Source organism: Pseudophryne corroboree, chromosome 2 (assembly GCF_028390025.1).
Source record: "Pseudophryne corroboree isolate aPseCor3 chromosome 2, aPseCor3.hap2, whole genome shotgun sequence".
Taxonomy (NCBI): domain Eukaryota; kingdom Metazoa; phylum Chordata; class Amphibia; order Anura; family Myobatrachidae; genus Pseudophryne; species Pseudophryne corroboree.
The window spans coordinates 462,146,665-462,164,161 of NC_086445.1; the positions used below are offsets into that span (position 1 = coordinate 462,146,665).

Genomic DNA, 17,497 nt, shown 5'->3' on the forward strand with positions numbered 1-17,497 from the left:
CCGTGGTCACCAGCATCCAATCCTGAATGCCGAATCTGCGGCCCTCTAGAAGATGAGCACTCTGTAACCACCACAGGAGAGACACCCTTGTCCTTGGATATAGGGTTATCCGCTGATGCATCTGAAGATGCGATCCGGACCATTTGTCCAGCAGATCCCACTGAAAAGTTCTTGCGTGAAATCTGCCGAATGGAATTTCTTCGTAGGAAGCCACCATTTTTACCAGGACCCTTGTGCAATGATGCACTGACACTTTTCCTGGTTTTAGGAGGTTCTTGACTAGCTCGGATAACTCCCTGGCTTTCTCTTCCGGGAGAAACACCTTTTTCTGGACTGTGTCCAGAATCATCCCTAGGCACAGCAGACGTGTCGTCAGGATCAGCTGCGATTTTGGAATATTTAGAATCCATCCGTGCTGTTGTAGCAGTATCCGAGATAGTGCTACTCCGACCTCCAACTGTTCCCTGGACTTTGCCCTTATCAGGAGATCGTCCAAGTAAGGGGTAATTAAGACGCCTTTTCTTCGAAGAAGAATCATCATTTCGGCCATTACCTTGGTAAAGACCCGGGGTGCCGTGGACAATCCAAACGGCAGCGTCTGAAACTGACAGTGACAGTTCTATACCACGAACCTGAGGTACCCTTAGTGAGAAGGGCAAATTTGGGACATGGAGGTAAGCATCCCTGATGTCCCGGGACACTATATAGTCCCCTTCTTCCTGGTTCGTTATCACTGCTCTGAGTGACTCCATCTTGATTTGAACCTTTGTAAGTGTTCAAATTTTTTTTTTTTTAGATTTAGAATAGGTCTCACCTAGCCTTCTGGCTTCAGTACCACAATATAGTGTGGAATAATACCCCTTTCCTTGTTGTAGGAGGGGTAATTTGATTATCACCTGCTGGGAATACAGCTTGTGAATTTTTTTCCCATACTGCCTCCTTGTCGGAGGGATACTTTGGTAAAGCAGACTTCAGGAGCCTGCGAGGGGGAAACGTTTCGACATTCCAATCTGTACCCCTGGGATACTACTTGTAGGATCCAGGGGTCCTGTACGGTCCCAGCGTCATGCTGAGAGCTTGGCAGAAGCGGTGGAAGGCTTCTGTTCCTGGGAATGGGCTGCCTGCTGCAGTCTTCTTCCCTTTCCTCTATCCCTGGGCAAATATGACTCTTATAGGGACGAAAGGACTGAGGCTGAAAAGACGGTGTCTTTTTCTGCAGAGATGTGCCTTAGGGTAAAAACGGTGGATTTTCCAGCAGTTGCCGTGGCCACCAGGTCCGATGGACCGACCCCAAATAACTCCTCTTCCTTTATACGGCAATACACCTTTGTGCCGTTTGGAATCTGCATCACCTGACCACTGTCGTGTCCATAAACATCTTCTGGCAGATATGGACATCGCACTTACTCTTGATGCCAGAGTGCAAATATCCCTCTGTGCATCTCGCATATATAGAAATGCATCCTTTAAATGCTCTATAGTCAATAAAATACTGTCCCTGTCAAGGGTATCAATATTTTTAGTCAGGGAATCCGACCAAGCCACCCCAGCTCTGCACATCCAGGCTGAGGCGATCGCTGGTCGCAGTATAACACCAGTATGTGTGTATATACTTTTATATGATATTTTCCAGCCTCCTGTCAGCTGGCTCCTTGAGGACGGCCCTATCTATAGACGGTACCGCCACTTGTTTTGATAAGCGTGTGAGCGCCTTATCCACCCTAAGGGGTGTTTCCCAACGCGCCCTAACTTCTGGCGGGAAAGGGTATACCGCCAATAATTTTCTATCGGGGGGAACCCACGCATCATCACACACTTCATTTAATTTATCTGATTCAGGAAAAACTACAGGTAGTTTTTTCACATCCCACATAATACCCTCTTTTGTGGTACTTGTAGTATCAGAAATATGTAACACCTCCTTCATTGCCCTTAACGTGTGGCCCTAATAAGGAATACGTTTGTTTATTCACCGTCGACACTGGATTCAGTGTCCGTGTCTGTGTCTGTGTCGACCGACTAAGGTAAACGGGCGTTTTAAAACCCCTGACGGTGTTTTTGAGACGTCCGGACCGGTACTATTTGTTTGTCGGCCGTCTCATGTCGTCAACCGACCTTGCAGCGTGTTGACATTATCACGTAATTCCCTAAATAAGCCATCCATTCCGGTGTCGACTCCCTAGAGAGTGACATCACCATTACAGGCAATTGCTCCGCCTCCTCACCAACATCGTCCTCATACATGTCGACACACACGTACCGACACACAGCACACACACAGGGAATGCTCTGATAGAGGACAGGACCCACTAGCCCTTTGGAGAGACAGAGGGAGAGTTTGCCAGCACACACCAAAAAACGCTATAATTATATAGGGACAACCTTATATAAGTGTTTTCCCTTATAGCATCTTTTTATATATTTCTAACGCCAAATTAGTGCCCCCCCTCTCTGTTTTAACCCTGTTTCTGTAGTGCAGTGCAGGGGAGAGCCTGGGAGCCTTCCCTCCAGCCTTTCTGTGAGGGAAAATGGCGCTGTGTGCTGAGGAGATAGGCCCCGCCCCTTTTTCGGCGGGCTCGTCTCCCGCTCTTCAACGGATTCTGGCAGGGGTTAAATATCTCCATATAGCCCCCGGAGGCTATATGTGAGGTATTTTTTGCCAAAAAATAGGTTTACATTGCCTCCCAGGGCGCCCCCCTCCAAGCGCCCTGCACCCTCAGTGACTGCCGTGTGAAGTGTGCTGAGAGCAATGGCGCACAGCTGCAGTGCTGTGCGCTACCTTAAGAAGACTGAGGAGTCTTCTGCCGCCGATTCTGGACCTTCTTCTCTTTTCAGCATCTGCAAGGGGGCCGGCGGCGAGGCTCCGGTGACCATCCAGGCTGTACCTGTGATCGTCCCTCTGGAGCTAATGTCCAGTAGCCAAAGAAGCCAATCCATCCTGCACGCAGGTGAGTTCACTTCTTCTCCCCTAAGTCCCTCGTTGCAGTGATCCTGTTGCCAGCAGGACTCACTGTAAAATAAAAAACCTAAGCTAAACTTTTCTAAGCAGCTCTTTAGGAGAGCCACCTAGATTGCACCCTTCTCGGCCGGGCACAAAAATCTAACTGAGGCTTGGAGGAGGGTCATAGGGGGAGGAGCCAGTGCACACCACCTGATCCTAAAGCTTTACTTTTTGTGCCCTGTCTCCTGCGGAGCCGCTATTCCCCATGGTCCTTTCAGGAACCCCAGCATCCACTAGGACGATAGAGAAATAAGAATTTACTTACCGATAATTCTATTTCTCGTAGTCCGTAGTGGATGCTGGGAACTCCGTAAGGACCATGGGAATAGCGGCTCCGCAGGAGACTGGGCACAAAAGTAAAAGCTTTAGGACTACCTGGTGTGCACTGGCTCCTCCCCCTATGACCATCCTCCAAGCCTCAGTTAGGATACTGTGCCCGGACGAGCGTACACAATAAGGAAGGATTTTGAATCCCGGGTAAGACTCATGCCAGCCACACCAATCACACCGTACAACCTGTGATCTGAACCCAGTTAACAGCATGATAACAGAGGAGCCTCTGAAAAGATGGCTCCCAACAATAATAACCCGATTTTTGTAACAATAACTATGTACAAGTATTGCAGACAATCCGCACTTGGGATGGGCGCCCAGCATCCACTACGGACTACGAGAAATAGAATTATCGGTAAGTAAATTCTTTTCTCTATCGTCCTAGTGGATGCTGGGGTTCCTGAAAGGACCATGGGGAATAGCGGCTCCGCAGGAGACAGGGCACAAAAAGTAAAGCTTTACGATCAGGTGGTGTGTACTGGCTCCTCCCCCTATGACCCTCCTCCAAGCCTCAGTTAGATTTTTGTGCCCGGCCGAGAAGGGTGCAATCTAGGTGGCTCTCCTAAAGAGCTGCTTAGAAAAGTTTAGCTTAGGTTTTTTATTTTACAGTGAGTCCTGCTGGCAACAGGATCACTGCAACGAGGGACTTAGGGGAGAAGAAGTGAACTCACCTGCGTGCAGGATGGATTGGCTTCTTGGCTACTGGACATTAGCTCCAGAGGGACGATCACAGGTACAGCCTGGATGGTCACCGGAGCCTCGCCGCCGGCCCCCTTGCAGATGCTGAAACGAGAAGAGGTCCAGAATCGGCGGCAGAAGACTCCTCAGTCTTCTTAAGGTAGCGCACAGCACTGCAGCTGTGCGCCATTTTCCTCTCAGCACACTTCACACGGCAGTCACTGAGGGTGCAGGGCGCTGGGAGGGGGGCGCCCTGGGAGGCAAATGAAAACCTATTTTGGCTAAAAATACCTCACATATAGCCTCCGGGGGCTACATGGAGATATTTAACCCCTGCCAGAATCCACTAAAGAGCGGGAGACGAGCCCGCCGAAAAAGGGGCGGGGCCTATCTCCTCAGCACACAGCGCCATTTTCCTCACACAGCTCCGCTGGTCAGGAAGGCTCCCAGGCTCTCCCCTGCACTGCACTACAGAAACAGGGTAAAACAAGAGAGGGGGGGCAAAATTGTGGCAAAATTATATTATTAAAGCAGCTATACAGGGAGCACTTATTATAAGGCTATCCCTGTCATATATAGCGCTTTTTGGTGTGTGCTGGCAAACTCTCCCTCTGTCTCCCCAAAGGGCTAGTGGGGTCCTGTCTTCTTTAAGAGCATTCCCTGTGTGTCTGCTGTGGGTCGGTACGTGTGTGTCGACATGTATGAGGACGATATTGGTGTGGAGGCGGAGCAATTGCCAAATATGGGGATGTCACCCCCTAGGGGGTCGACACCAGAATGGATGCCTTTATTTATGGAATTACGGGATAGTGTCAACACGCTAAAGCAGTCGTTTGACGACATGAGACGGCCGGACAATCAATTAGCACCTGTCCAGGCGCCTCAAACACCGTCAGGGGCTGTAAAACGCCCTTTGCCTCAGTCGGTCGACACAGACCCAGACACAGGCACTGATTCCAGTGGCGACGGTGATGAATCAACCGTATTTTCCAGTAGGGCCACACGTTATATGATTTTGGCAATGAAGGAGGCGTTACATATTGCTGATACTACAGGTACCACAAAACAGGGTATTATGTGGGGTGTGAAAAAACTACCTATAGTTTTTCCTGAATCAGATGAATTAAATGAGGTGTGTGATGAAGCGTGGGTTGCCCCCGATAAAAAAATGCTAATTTCAAAGAAGTTATTGGCTTTATACCCTTTCCCGCCAGAGGTTAGGGCGCGCTGGGAAACACCTCCTAGGGTGGACAAGGCGCTCACACGCTTATCAAAACAAGTGGCGTTACCCTCTCCTGAGACGGCCGCACTTAAAGATCCAGCAGATAGGAGGATGGAAAATATCCAAAAAAGTATATACACACATACAGGTGTTATACTACGACCAGCTATAGCGACAGCCTGGATGTGCAGTGCTGGGGTAGCTTGGTCAGAGTCCCTGATTGAAAATATTGATACCCTGGATAGGGACAATGTTTTACTGTCTTTAGAGCAAATAAAGGATGCATTTCTTTATATGCGTGATGCACAGAGGGATATTTGCACACTGGCATCACGGGTAAGTGCTATGTCCATTTCGGCCAGAAGAAGTTTATGGACGCGACAGTGGTCAGGTGATGCGGACTCAAAACGGCATATGGAAGTTTTGCCGTATAAAGGGGAGGAGTTATTTGGTGTCGGTCTATCGGATTTGGTGGCCACGGCTACAGCCGGGAAATCCACCTTTTTACCTCAAGTCACTCCCCAACAGAAAAAGACACCGACTTTTCAACCGCAGCCCTTTCGTTCCTTTAAAAACAAGAGAGCAAAGGGATATTCATATCTGCCACGAGGCAGAGGAAGGGGGAAGAGACTGCAACAGGCAGCTCCTTCCCAGGAACAGAAGCCCTCCCCCGCTTCTACAAAAGCCTCAGCATGACGCTGGGGCTTCTCAAGCGGACTCGGGGGCGGTGGGGGGTCGTCTCAAGAATTTCAGCGCGCAGTGGGCTCACTCGCAGGTAGATCCCTGGATCCTGCAGATAATATCTCAGGGGTACAGGTTGGAACTAGAGACGGATCCACCTCGCCGTTTCCTGAAGTCTGCTTTACCAACGTCCCCCTCCGACAGGGTGACGGTCTTGGAAGCCATTCACAAGCTGTACTCTCAGCAGGTGATAGTCAAGGTACCTCTTTTACAACAAGGAAAGGGGTATTATTCCACTCTATTTGTGGTACCGAAGCCGGATGGCTCGGTAAGACCTATTCTAAATCTGAAATCCTTGAACCTGTACATAAAGAAGTTCAAGTTCAAGATGGAGTCACTCAGAGCAGTGATAGCGAACCTGGAAGAAGGGGACTTTATGGTATCCTTGGACATCAAGGATGCGTATCTCCACGTTCCAATTTACCCCTCACACCAGGGGTACCTCAGGTTCGTCGTACAGAACTGTCACTATCAGTTTCAGACGCTGCCGTTTGGATTGTCCACGGCACCTCGGGTCTTTACCAAGGTAATGGCCGAGATGATGATTCTTCTTCGAAGAAAAGGCGTATTAATTATCCCATACTTGGACGATCTCCTAATAAGGGCAAGGTCCAGAGAACAGCTAGAGATGGGATTAGCACTGTCTCAAGAAGTGCTAAAACAGCACGGGTGGATTCTGAATATTCCAAAATCCCAGTTAATTGCGACAACACGTCTGCTGTTCCTAGGGATGATTCTGGACACGGTTCAGAAAAAGGTTTTTCTCCCAGAGGAAAAAGCCAAGGAGTTATCCGAACTTGTCAGGAACCTCCTAAAACCAGGAAAGGTGTCTGTACATCAATGCACAAGAGTCCTGGGAAAAATGGTGGCTTCTTACGAAGCAATTCCATTCGGCAGATTCCACGCAAGAATTTTCCAGAGGGATCTGTTGGACAAATGGTCAGGGTCGCATCTTCAGATGCACCAGCGGATAACCCTGTCTCCAAGGACAAGGGTATCTCTTCTGTGGTGGTTGCAGAGTGCTCATCTATTGGAGGGCCGCAGATTCGGCATACAGGATTGGATCCTGGTGACCACGGATGCCAGCCTGAGAGGCTGGGGAGCAGTCACACAAGGAAGAAACTTCCAGGGCGTGTGGTCGAGCCTGGAAACGTCTCTTCACATAAACATTCTGGAACTAAGAGCAATCTACAATGCTCTAAGCCAGGCAGAACCTCTGCTTCAAGGAAAACCGGTGTTGATCCAGTCGGACAACATCACGGCAGTCGCCCATGTGAACAGACAGGGCGGCACAAGAAGCAGGAGTGCAATGGCAGAAGCTGCAAGGATTCTTCGCTGGGCAGAGAATCATGTGATAGCACTGTCAGCAGTGTTCATCCCGGGAGTGGACAACTGGGAAGCAGACTTCCTCAGCAGACACGACCTTCACCCGGGAGAGTGGGGTCTTCATCCAGAAGTTTTCCACATGCTGGTAACCCGTTGGGAAAGACCAATGGTGGACATGATGGCGTCTCGCCTCAACAAAAAACTGGACAGGTATTGCGCCAGGTCAAGAGATCCGCAGGCAATAGCTGTGGACGCGCTGGTAACGCCTTGGGTGTACCAGTCGGTGTATGTGTTTCCTCCTCTGCCTCTCATACCAAAAGTATTGAGAATTATACGGCAAAGAGGCGTAAGAACGATACTAGTGGTTCCGGATTGGCCAAGAAGGACTTGGTACCCGGAACTTCAAGAGATGATCACGGAAGATCCGTGGCCTCTACCTCTGAGAAGGGACTTGCTTCAGCAGGGTCCCTGTCTGTTTCAAGACTTACCGCGGCTGCGTTTGACGGCATGGCGGTTGAACGCCGGATCCTAAAGGAAAAAGGCATGCCGGAAGAAGTCATTCCTACTTTGATTAAAGCAAGGAAGGAAGTAACCGCGCAACATTATCACCGCATTTGGCGAAAATATGTTGCGTGGTGCGAGGATCGGAGTGCTCCGACGGAGGAATTTCAACTGGGTCGATTCCTACATTTCCTGCAATCAGGATTGTCTATGGGTCTCAAATTGGGATCTATTAAGGTTCAAATTTCGGCCCTGTCGATTTTCTTCCAGAAAGAATTGGCTTCAGTTCCTGAAGTCCAGACTTTTGTTAAGGGAGTGCTGCATATACAGCCCCCTGTGGTGCCTCCAGTGGCACCGTGGGATCTCAATGTTGTTTTGGACTTTCTCAAATCTCATTGGTTTGAACCACTAAAAACTGTGGATTTGAAATATCTCACATGGAAAGTAACCATGCTACTAGCCCTGGCTTCGGCCAGGAGAGTGTCAGAACTGGCAGCTTTATCTTACAAAAGCCCATATCTGATTTTCCATTCGGACAGGGCAGAACTGCGGACTCGTCCGCATTTTCTCCCTAAGGTGGTGTCAGCATTTCATCTGAACCAGCCTATTGTAGTGCCTGCGGCTACAAGCGACTTGGAGGACTCCAAGTTGTTGGACGTTGTCAGAGCTTTAAAAATATACATTTCAAGGACAGCTGGAGTCAGGAAATCTGACTCACTGTTTATACTATATGCTCCCAACAAGTTGGGCGCTCCTGCGTCTAAGCAGACTATTGCTCGCTGGATTTGTAGTACGATTCAGCTTGCACATTCTGTGGCAGGCCTGCCACAGCCAAAATCGGTAAAAGCCCACTCCGCAAGGAAGGTGGGTTCTTCTTGGGCGGCTGCCCGAGGGGTCTCGGCATTACAACTCTGCCGAGCGGCTACGTGGTCGGGGGAGAACACGTTTGTAAAATTCTACAAATTTGATACCCTGGCTAAGGAGGACCTGGAGTTCTCTCATTCGGTGCTGCAGAGTCATCCGCACTCTCCCGCCCGTTTGGGAGCTTTGGTATAATCCCCATGGTCCTTTCAGGAACCCCAGCATCCACTAGGACGATAGAGAAAATAAGAATTTACTTACCGATAATTCTATTTCTCGGAGTCCGTAGTGGATGCTGGGCGCCCATCCCAAGTGCGGATTATCTGCAATAATTGTACATAGTTATTGTTACCTAATTCGGGTTATTGTTGTAGGGAGCCATCTTTCAGAGGCTCCTCTGTTATCATACTGTTAACTGGGTTTAGATCACAGGTTGTACGGTGTGATTGGTGTGGCTGGTATGAGTCTTACCCGGGATTCATAAATCCTTCCTTATTGTGTACGCTCGTCCGGGCACAGTATCCTAACTGAGGCTTGGAGGAGGGTCATAGGGGGAGGAGCCAGTACACACCACCTGATCGTAAAGCTTTACTTTTTGTGCCCTGTCTCCTGCGGAGCCGCTATTCCCCATGGTCCTTTCAGGAACCCCAGCATCCACTACGGACTCCGAGAAATAGAATTATCGGTAAGTAAATTCTTATTATTTTCTCTGACGTCCTAGTGGATGCTGGGAACTCCGTAAGGACCATGGGGATTATACCAAAGCTCCCAAACGGGCGGGAGAGTGCGGATGACTCTGCAGCACCGAATGAGAGAACTCCAGGTCCTCCTCAGCCAGGGTATCAAATTTGTAGAATTTAGCAAACGTGTTTGCCCCTGACCAAGTAGCTGCTCGGCAAAGTTGTAAAGCCGAGACCCCTCGGGCAGCCGCCCAAGATGAGCCCACCTTCCTTGTGGAATGGGCTTTTACAGATTTTGGCTGTGGCAGGCCTGCCACAGAATGTGCAAGCTGAATTGTACTACAAATCCAACGAGCAATAGTCTGCTTAGAAGCAGGAGCACCCAGCTTGTTGGGTGCATACAGGATAAACAGCGAGTCAGTCTTCCTGACTCCAGCCGTCCTGGAAACATATATTTTCAGGGCCCTGACTACGTCCAGCAACTTGGAGTCCTCCAAGTCCCTAGTAGCCGCAGGTACCACAATAGGCTGGTTCAAGTGAAACGCTGAAACCACCTTAGGGAGAAATTGAGGACGAGTCCTCAATTCTGCCCTGTCCGTATGAAAAATTAGGTAAGGGCTTTTATAGGATAAAGCCGCCAATTCTGAGACACGCCTGGCTGAAGCCAGGGCTAACAGCATTACCACTTTCCATGTGAGATATTTTAAGTCCACAGTGGAGAGTGGTTCAAACCAATGTGATTTTAGGAACCCCAAAACTACATTGAGATCCCAAGGTGCCACTGGAGGCACAAAAGGAGGCTGTATATGCAGTACCCCCTTGACAAACGTCTGAACTTCAGGAACTGAAGCCAGTTCTTTCTGTAAGAAAATCGACAGGGCCGAAATTTGAACCTTAATGGACCCTAATTTTAGGCCCATAGACAGTCCTGTTTGCAGGAAATGCAGGAAACGACCCAGTTGAAATTCCTCTGTAGGGGCCTTCCTGGCCTCGCACCACGCAACATATTTACGCCAAATACGGTGATAATGTTGTACGGTTACATCCTTCCTGGCTTTGATCAGGGTAGGGATGACTTCATCCGGAATGCCTTTTTCCTTCAGGATCCGGCGTTCAACCGCCATGCCGTCAAACGCAGCTGCGGTAAGTCTTGGAACAGACAGGGTCCCTGCTGGAGCAGGTCCTTTCTTAGAGGTAGAGGCCACGGGTCCTCTGTGAGCATCTCTTGAAGTTCCGGGTACCAAGTCCTTCTTGGTCAATCCGGAGCCACGAGTATAGTCCTTACTCCTCTCCTTCTTATGATTCTCAGTACCTTGGGTATGAGAGGCAGAGGAGGGAACACATACACTGACTGGTACACCCACGGTGTTACCAGAGCGTCCACAGCTATTGCCTGAGGGTCCCTTGACCTGGCGCAATACCTGTCTAGTTTTTTGTTGAGGCGGGACGCCATCATGTCCACCTTTGGTTTTTCCCAACGGTTCACAATCATGTGGAAGACTTCTGGGTGAAGTCCCCACTCCCCCGGGTGGAGGTCGTGTCTGCTGAGGAAGTCTGCTTCCCAGTTGTCCACTCCCGGAATGAACACTGCTGACAGTGCTATCACGTGATTTTCCGCCCAGCGAAGAATCCTTGCAACTTCTGTCATTGCCCTCCTGCTTCTTGTGCCGCCCTGTCTGTTTACGTGGGCGACTGCCGTGATGTTGTCCGACTGGATCAGCACCGGCTGACCTTGAAGCAGAGGTCTTGCTAGGCTTAGAGCATTGTAGATGGCCCTTAGCTCCAGGATATTTCTGTGAAGTGATGTCTCCAGTCTTGACCACAAGCCCTGGAAATTTCTTCCCTGTGTGACTGCTCCCCAGTCTCTCAGGCTGGCATCCGTGGTCACCAGGACCCAGTCCTGAATGCCGAATCTGCGGCCCTCTAGAAGATGAGCACTCTGCAACCACCACAGGAGAGACACCCTTGTCCTTGGTGACAAGATTATCCGCTGATGCATCTGAAGATGCGACCCGGACCATTTGTCTAGCAGATCCCACTGGAAGGTTCTTGCGTGGAATCTGCCGAATGGGATTGCTTCGTAAGAAGCCACCATCTTTCCCAGGACCCTTGTGCATTGATGCACTGAGACTTGGCCTGGTTTTAGGAGATTTCTGACTAGTTCGGATAACTCCCTGGCTTTCTCCTCCGGGAGAAACACCTTTTTCTGGACTGTGTCCAGGATCATCCCTAGGAATAGAAGTCGTGTCGTCGGGATCAGCTGCGATTTTGGAATATTGAGAATCCAACCGTGCTGGCGCAGCACTATCTGGGATAGTGCTACTCCGACTTCCAACTTTTCCCTGGATCTTGCCCTTATCAGGAGATCGTCCAAGTAAGGGATAACTAAAACTCCCTTTCTTCGAAGGAGTATCATCATTTCGGCCATTACCTTGGTAAAGACCCAGGGTGCCGTGGACAATCCAAACGGCAGCGTCTGAAACTGATAGTGACAGTTCTGTACCACAAACCTGAGGTACCCTTGGTGAGAAGGGTAAATTGGGACATGTAGGTAAGCATCTTTGATGTCCAGAGACACCATATAGTCCCCTTCTTCCAGGTTTGCAATCACTGCTCGGAGTGACTCCATCTTGAATTTGAACCTTTGTATGTAAGTGTTCAAGGATTTTAGGTTTAAAATTGGTCTCAGCGAGCCGTCCGGCTTCGGTACCACAAATAGTGTGGAATAGTACCCCTTTCCCTGTTGTAGGAGGGGTACCTTGATTATCACCTGCTGGGAATACAGCTTGTGAATGGCTTCCAATACTGCCTCCTGTCTGAGGGAGACGTTGGTAAAGCAGACTTTAGAAAACGGCGAGGGGGAGACGTCTCGAATTCCAATTTGTACCCCTGAGATACCACCTGAAGGATCCAGGGGTCCACTTGCGAGTGGGCCCACTGCGCACTGAATTTCTTGAGACGGGCCCCCACCGTGCCTGAGTCCGCTTGTAACGCCCCAGCGTCATGCTGAGGACTTTGCGGAGGCGGGAGAGGGCTTTTGTTCCTGGGAACTGGCTGTTTGTTGCAGCCTTTTTCCTCTCCCTCTGCCACGGGGCAGAAATGAGGCGCCTTTTGCCCGCTTGCCCTTATGGGGCCGAAAGGACTGCGCCTGATAATACGGCGTCTTCTTAGAAGCTACCTGGGGTAAAAATGTGGATTTTCCAGCAGTTGCCGTGGCTACCAGGTCTGATAGACCTACCCCAAATAACTCCTCCCCCTTATAAGGCAATACTTCCATGTGCCTTTTAGAATCCGCATCACCTGACCACTGCCTCGTCCATAAACCTCTTCTTGCAGAAATGGACAGCGCGCTAACTCTTGATGCCAGTCGGCAAATATCCCTCTGTGCATCACGCATATATAGAAATGCATCTTTTAAATGCTCTATAGTCAGTAATATACTGTCCCTATCTAGGGTATCAATATTTTCAGTCAGGGAATCCGACCACGCCAGGCCCGCACTGCACATCCAGGCTGAGGCGATTGCTGGTCGCAGTATAACACCCGTGTGAGAGTATATACATTTTAGGATATTCTCCAGCTTTCTATCGGCAGGTTCCTTTAGGGCGGCCGTATCAGGAGAGGGTAGTGCTACCTGTTTAGACAAGCGTGTGAGCGCTTTATCCACCCTAGGGGGTGTTTCCCAACGTGCCCTATCCTCTGGCGGGAAAGGGTACGATGCCAATAACCTTTTAGGAATTATCATTTTTTTATCGGGGGGAAACCCACGCCTCATCACACACTTCATTTAATTCCTCGGACACAGGAAAAACTACAGGCAGTTTTTTCTCCCCAAACATAATACCCTTTTTAGTGGTACTTGTATTATCAGAGATATGCAATACATTTTTCATTGCTTCAATCATGTAACGTGTGGCCCTAGTGGAAGTCACGTTTGTCTCCTCATCATCGACACTGGAGTCAGTATCCGTGTCTGTGTCTGCCATTTGAGGTAACGGGCGTTTTAAAGCCCCTGATGGCGTTTGAGACCCCTGGACAGGCACAAGCTGAGTAGCCGGCTGTCTCATGTCGTCAACTGTCTGTCGTAAAGAGCTGACACTGTCACGTAATTCCTTCCATAAGCTCATCCACTCAGGTGTCGACTCCCTAGGGGGTGACAACTGTATAATAGGCAATTGCTCCGCCTCCATCTCATTTTCCTCCTTAAACATGTCGACACAATCGTACCGACCCACCGCACACACACAGGGAATGCTCTGATAGAGGACAGGACCCCACTAGCCCTTTGGGTAAACAGAGGGAGAGTATGCCAGCACACACCAGAGCGCTATATATATATATATATATATATATATATATATATATATATATATATATATATATATATATATATATATATATATATATATATATATACAGGATTACCACTATAAAATGTGCTTTTCCCTTTATAGCTGCTGTTAGTATAAACTACTGCGCCAAATTAGTGCCCCCCTCTCTTTTTTACCCTTTTCTGTAGTGCAGGACTGCAGGGGAGAGTCAGGGAGACGTCCTTCCAGCGGAGCTGTGATGGAAAATGGCGCCCGTGTGCTGAGGAGATAGGCTCCGCCCCCTTCTCGGCGGCCTTTTCTCCCGCTTTTTTGGTGAGTTCAGGCAGGGGTTAAAATACATCCATATAGCCCTGGGGGTTATATGTGGTGTATTTATGCCAGCCAAGGTTTTTTACATTGCTGCTCAGGGCGCCCCCCCCTAGCGCCCTGCACCCTCAGTGACCGGAGTGTGAAGTGTGCCTGAGTAACAATGGCGCACAGCTGCAGTGCTGTGCGCTACCTTGTTGAAGACGGATGTCTTCTGCCGCCGATTTTTCCGGACCTTTTCTTGCTTCTGGCTCTGTAAGGGGGCCGGCGGCGCGGCTCCGGGACCGAGCTCCGAGGCTGGGCCTGTGTTCGGTCCCTCTGGAGCTAATGGTGTCCAGTAGCCTAAGAAGCCCAATCCACTCTGCACGCAGGTGAGTTCGCTTCTTCTCCCCTTAGTCCCTCGATGCAGTGAGCCTGTTGCCAGCAGGTCTCACTGAAAATAAAAAACCTAAAACTAAACTTTTACTAAGAAGCTCAGGAGAGCCCCTAGTGTGCACCCTTCTCGGCCGGGCACAAAAATCTAACTGGGGCTTGGAGGAGGGTCATAGGGGGAGGAGCCAGTGCACACCAGGTAGTCCTAAAGCTTTTACTTTTGTGCCCAGTCTCCTGCGGAGTTGCTATTCCCATGGTCCTTACGGAGTTCCCAGCATCCACTAGGACGTCAGAGAAAATATATTGATGACCACCAAGAGAGGTGTTTATACTTATTGCTGTGAAGATGTGTAACTGAGCACTACACATCTGCATAAATTGTTATCTTCACTAACACAAATAGTGTTAGGTGAACTTTAATTTCAACTGCCCTATAGGGAATAACAATACCGATAATTTTATTAGCCCTAGTCTGTTTAGGATTCTCTGGGTATCTAGAATATTTATGCAGAAGGCAGGCAAACAAGAATAGCAATGCAATATACTGGCACTGATCTCAATTAATGCGGAGCATCCTGGTCTCTTCATTAAAGGTCACGCTAAACTATGTTTGACCGGAGATTCATTTTTACCATTTTATATATCAATGGCCTTAATGTAGACTTCATTCATATTGTAATATTACACTGTTCATGGTAACCATGAACACCAAAACAATCAAATAAAAAAAGGTCTTACCTCAACAGAATAAAGGATTGCTTCTTGGTCACCGAAATATGAACTATACACAGATAATAGAGGTACTGTTTATATGATAACTCCATGTATGTAATCCAGCTTGTAACATACCTTTGCTTTTTTCATGCTGCTCATTGCTTTTCCTAAATCTTCAACATCTATAAGACCACCACTTTCAATCTCTCTCTCCCCTTCAGATTCAGAACCACTGGTGGTTTCATACAACTCATCCTGTGAAACAAACATAACAGTCTTTATATAGACAAGCAGGTCGTGCTACTCTAAGGATGCATGATATCATCTCAGAAATACATCATTGTTCCAAATTCCAAGTAATAAATTTTATGGCGTTAATTCGATGCGTTTCAACTCGGTCACACATGCAACTATGTTCGGCATTACGCACGCTCATTCATCCATTCCTGTATCCTCATTCTTTTGTGCCATATGGCACAACTAAGTTTCTTAGACATTTGTACAGATTTCTTATATTAGTGCCTGTGTCGCATCGTAGCAATGTAGCACACTTACGGTACTAGCAGACTCATGGATTTTTCTTTGCATACCTGTGTACAAAAATCCATGACTCTGGGGTGAGACAACAACAATGGTCAGCTGGCACTGGCAATGGCAACTCACCCCACCCACCCTTGCTTCTAACTGAATTGACCCCCATATATCTGCCTGCCTTGGTCAAGAATTAAGAGGATAAAGAAATCCTTTTTCAAATATATTAGACAGCTACATGAATATAAAAAATAAACAAATCCATAAATAGCTCGAATTGTTTATATAATAAGGGTATTGAGCAAAGATTCATTTTTTTATGTCAGGTGTATATGAAGCAACTTTGTGACCATTCTCTCAATCCAGAACTTTTCCTTTCTCGCTATTAGTTGTTCACAATATGTATACCCCCTCCTAATACTATACAGTGCTGTGTACTATGTGTAACAGGTTTCGGCACAGTTTTACCTCAGGACCATCATGCTCCGACTCCTCGTGCCTGTTCTGATCTTCCTCCATGGCATCAGTATGGGTTTTCTTTTTAGATTTGCATGTTCCCTTCTTACACTTCCCACTGCAAGTCTTCTTTTCTCCTTTCATCAAAGCCTGCAGCCTGAGAAGGAACTTTGCTTTCCATGCACTGAAGTCTGCTTCCATATTGCCATACTTGCTCTTCACAACATTGCAATCTCCCTCCGCACGAGTCATCACACGACTGGCACTCAGCAACCACAGCCACTTATCAATGTTTTTACCAACCTGCAGCACAACCACAGAGGGATAGACTGGTCACACTTGATACTAATGAATAGTCATTGCCAGCTAGAAAACAGCTGACTTCACGCGCTTATATAAAAAAGCAAATACAGATGCAAGTATACAGTATTAATCATACAATGAATGCAGCTGTATTCCGAGGACAGGTACAATGTGAAATAATAAGAATTTACTTACCGATAATTCTATTTCTCGTAGTCCGTAGTGGATGCTGGGGACTCCGTCAGGACCATGGGGTTTAGCGGCTCCGCAGGAGACAGGGCACAATAATAAAAGCTTTAGGATCAGGTGGTGTGCACTGGCTCCTCCCCCTATGACCCTCCTCCAAGCCTCAGTTAGGATACTGTGCCCGGACGAGCGTGCATAATAAGGAAGGATATTGAATCCCGGGTAAGACTCATACCAGCCACACCAATCACACCGTACAACCTGTGATCTGAACCCAGTTAACAGTATGATAACAACGAAGGAGCCTCTGAAAAGATGGCTCACAACAAGAATAACCCGATTTTTGTAACAATAACTATGTACAAGTATTGCAGACAATCCGCACTTGGGATGGGCGCCCAGCATCCACTACGGACTACGAGAAATAGAATTATCGGTAAGTAAATTCTTATTTTCTCTAACGTCCTAAGTGGATGCTGGGGACTCCGTCAGGACCATGGGGATTATACCAAAGCTCCCAAACGGGCGGGAGAGTGCGGATGACTCTGCAGCACCGAATGAGAGAACTCCAGGTCCTCCTCAGTCAGGGTGTGCCCCTGACCAAGTAGCAGCTCGGCAAAGTTGTAAAGCCGAGACCCCTCGGGCAGCCGCCCAAGATGAGCCCACTTCCTTGTGGAATGGGCTTTTACTGATTTTGGCTGTGGCAAGCCTGCCACAGAATGTGCAAGCTGAATTGTACTACAAATCCAGCGAGCAATCGTCTGCTTAGAAGCAGGAACACCCATCTTGTTGGGTGCATACAGGCTAAACAGCGAGTCAGATTTTCTGACTCCAGTCGTCCTGGAAACATATATTTTCAGGGCCCTGACAACGTCAAGTAACTTGGAGTCCTCCAAGTCCCTAGTAGCCGCAGGTACCACAATAGGTTGGTTCATGTGAAAAACAGAAAACACCT

At 48.4% G+C, this 17,497-nt stretch overlaps 1 protein-coding gene across 1 annotated transcript in view; it reads right to left on the minus strand.

Annotated features, from left to right (window-relative positions):
* The window catches only part of LOC135028178 (S-adenosyl-L-methionine-dependent tRNA 4-demethylwyosine synthase TYW1-like), a 590,293-nt gene that overhangs the window by 485,272 nt on the left and 87,524 nt on the right, over nt 1–17,497 (minus strand). Inside the window, exons 6-7 of the mRNA XM_063953759.1 lie at nt 16,066–16,356; nt 15,202–15,321 (exon numbers count right to left, since the gene is read on the minus strand). Of these exons, the coding sequence (XP_063809829.1) occupies nt 15,202–15,321; nt 16,066–16,356 (411 nt within the window). The remainder of the gene's footprint in view (nt 1–15,201; nt 15,322–16,065; nt 16,357–17,497) is intronic.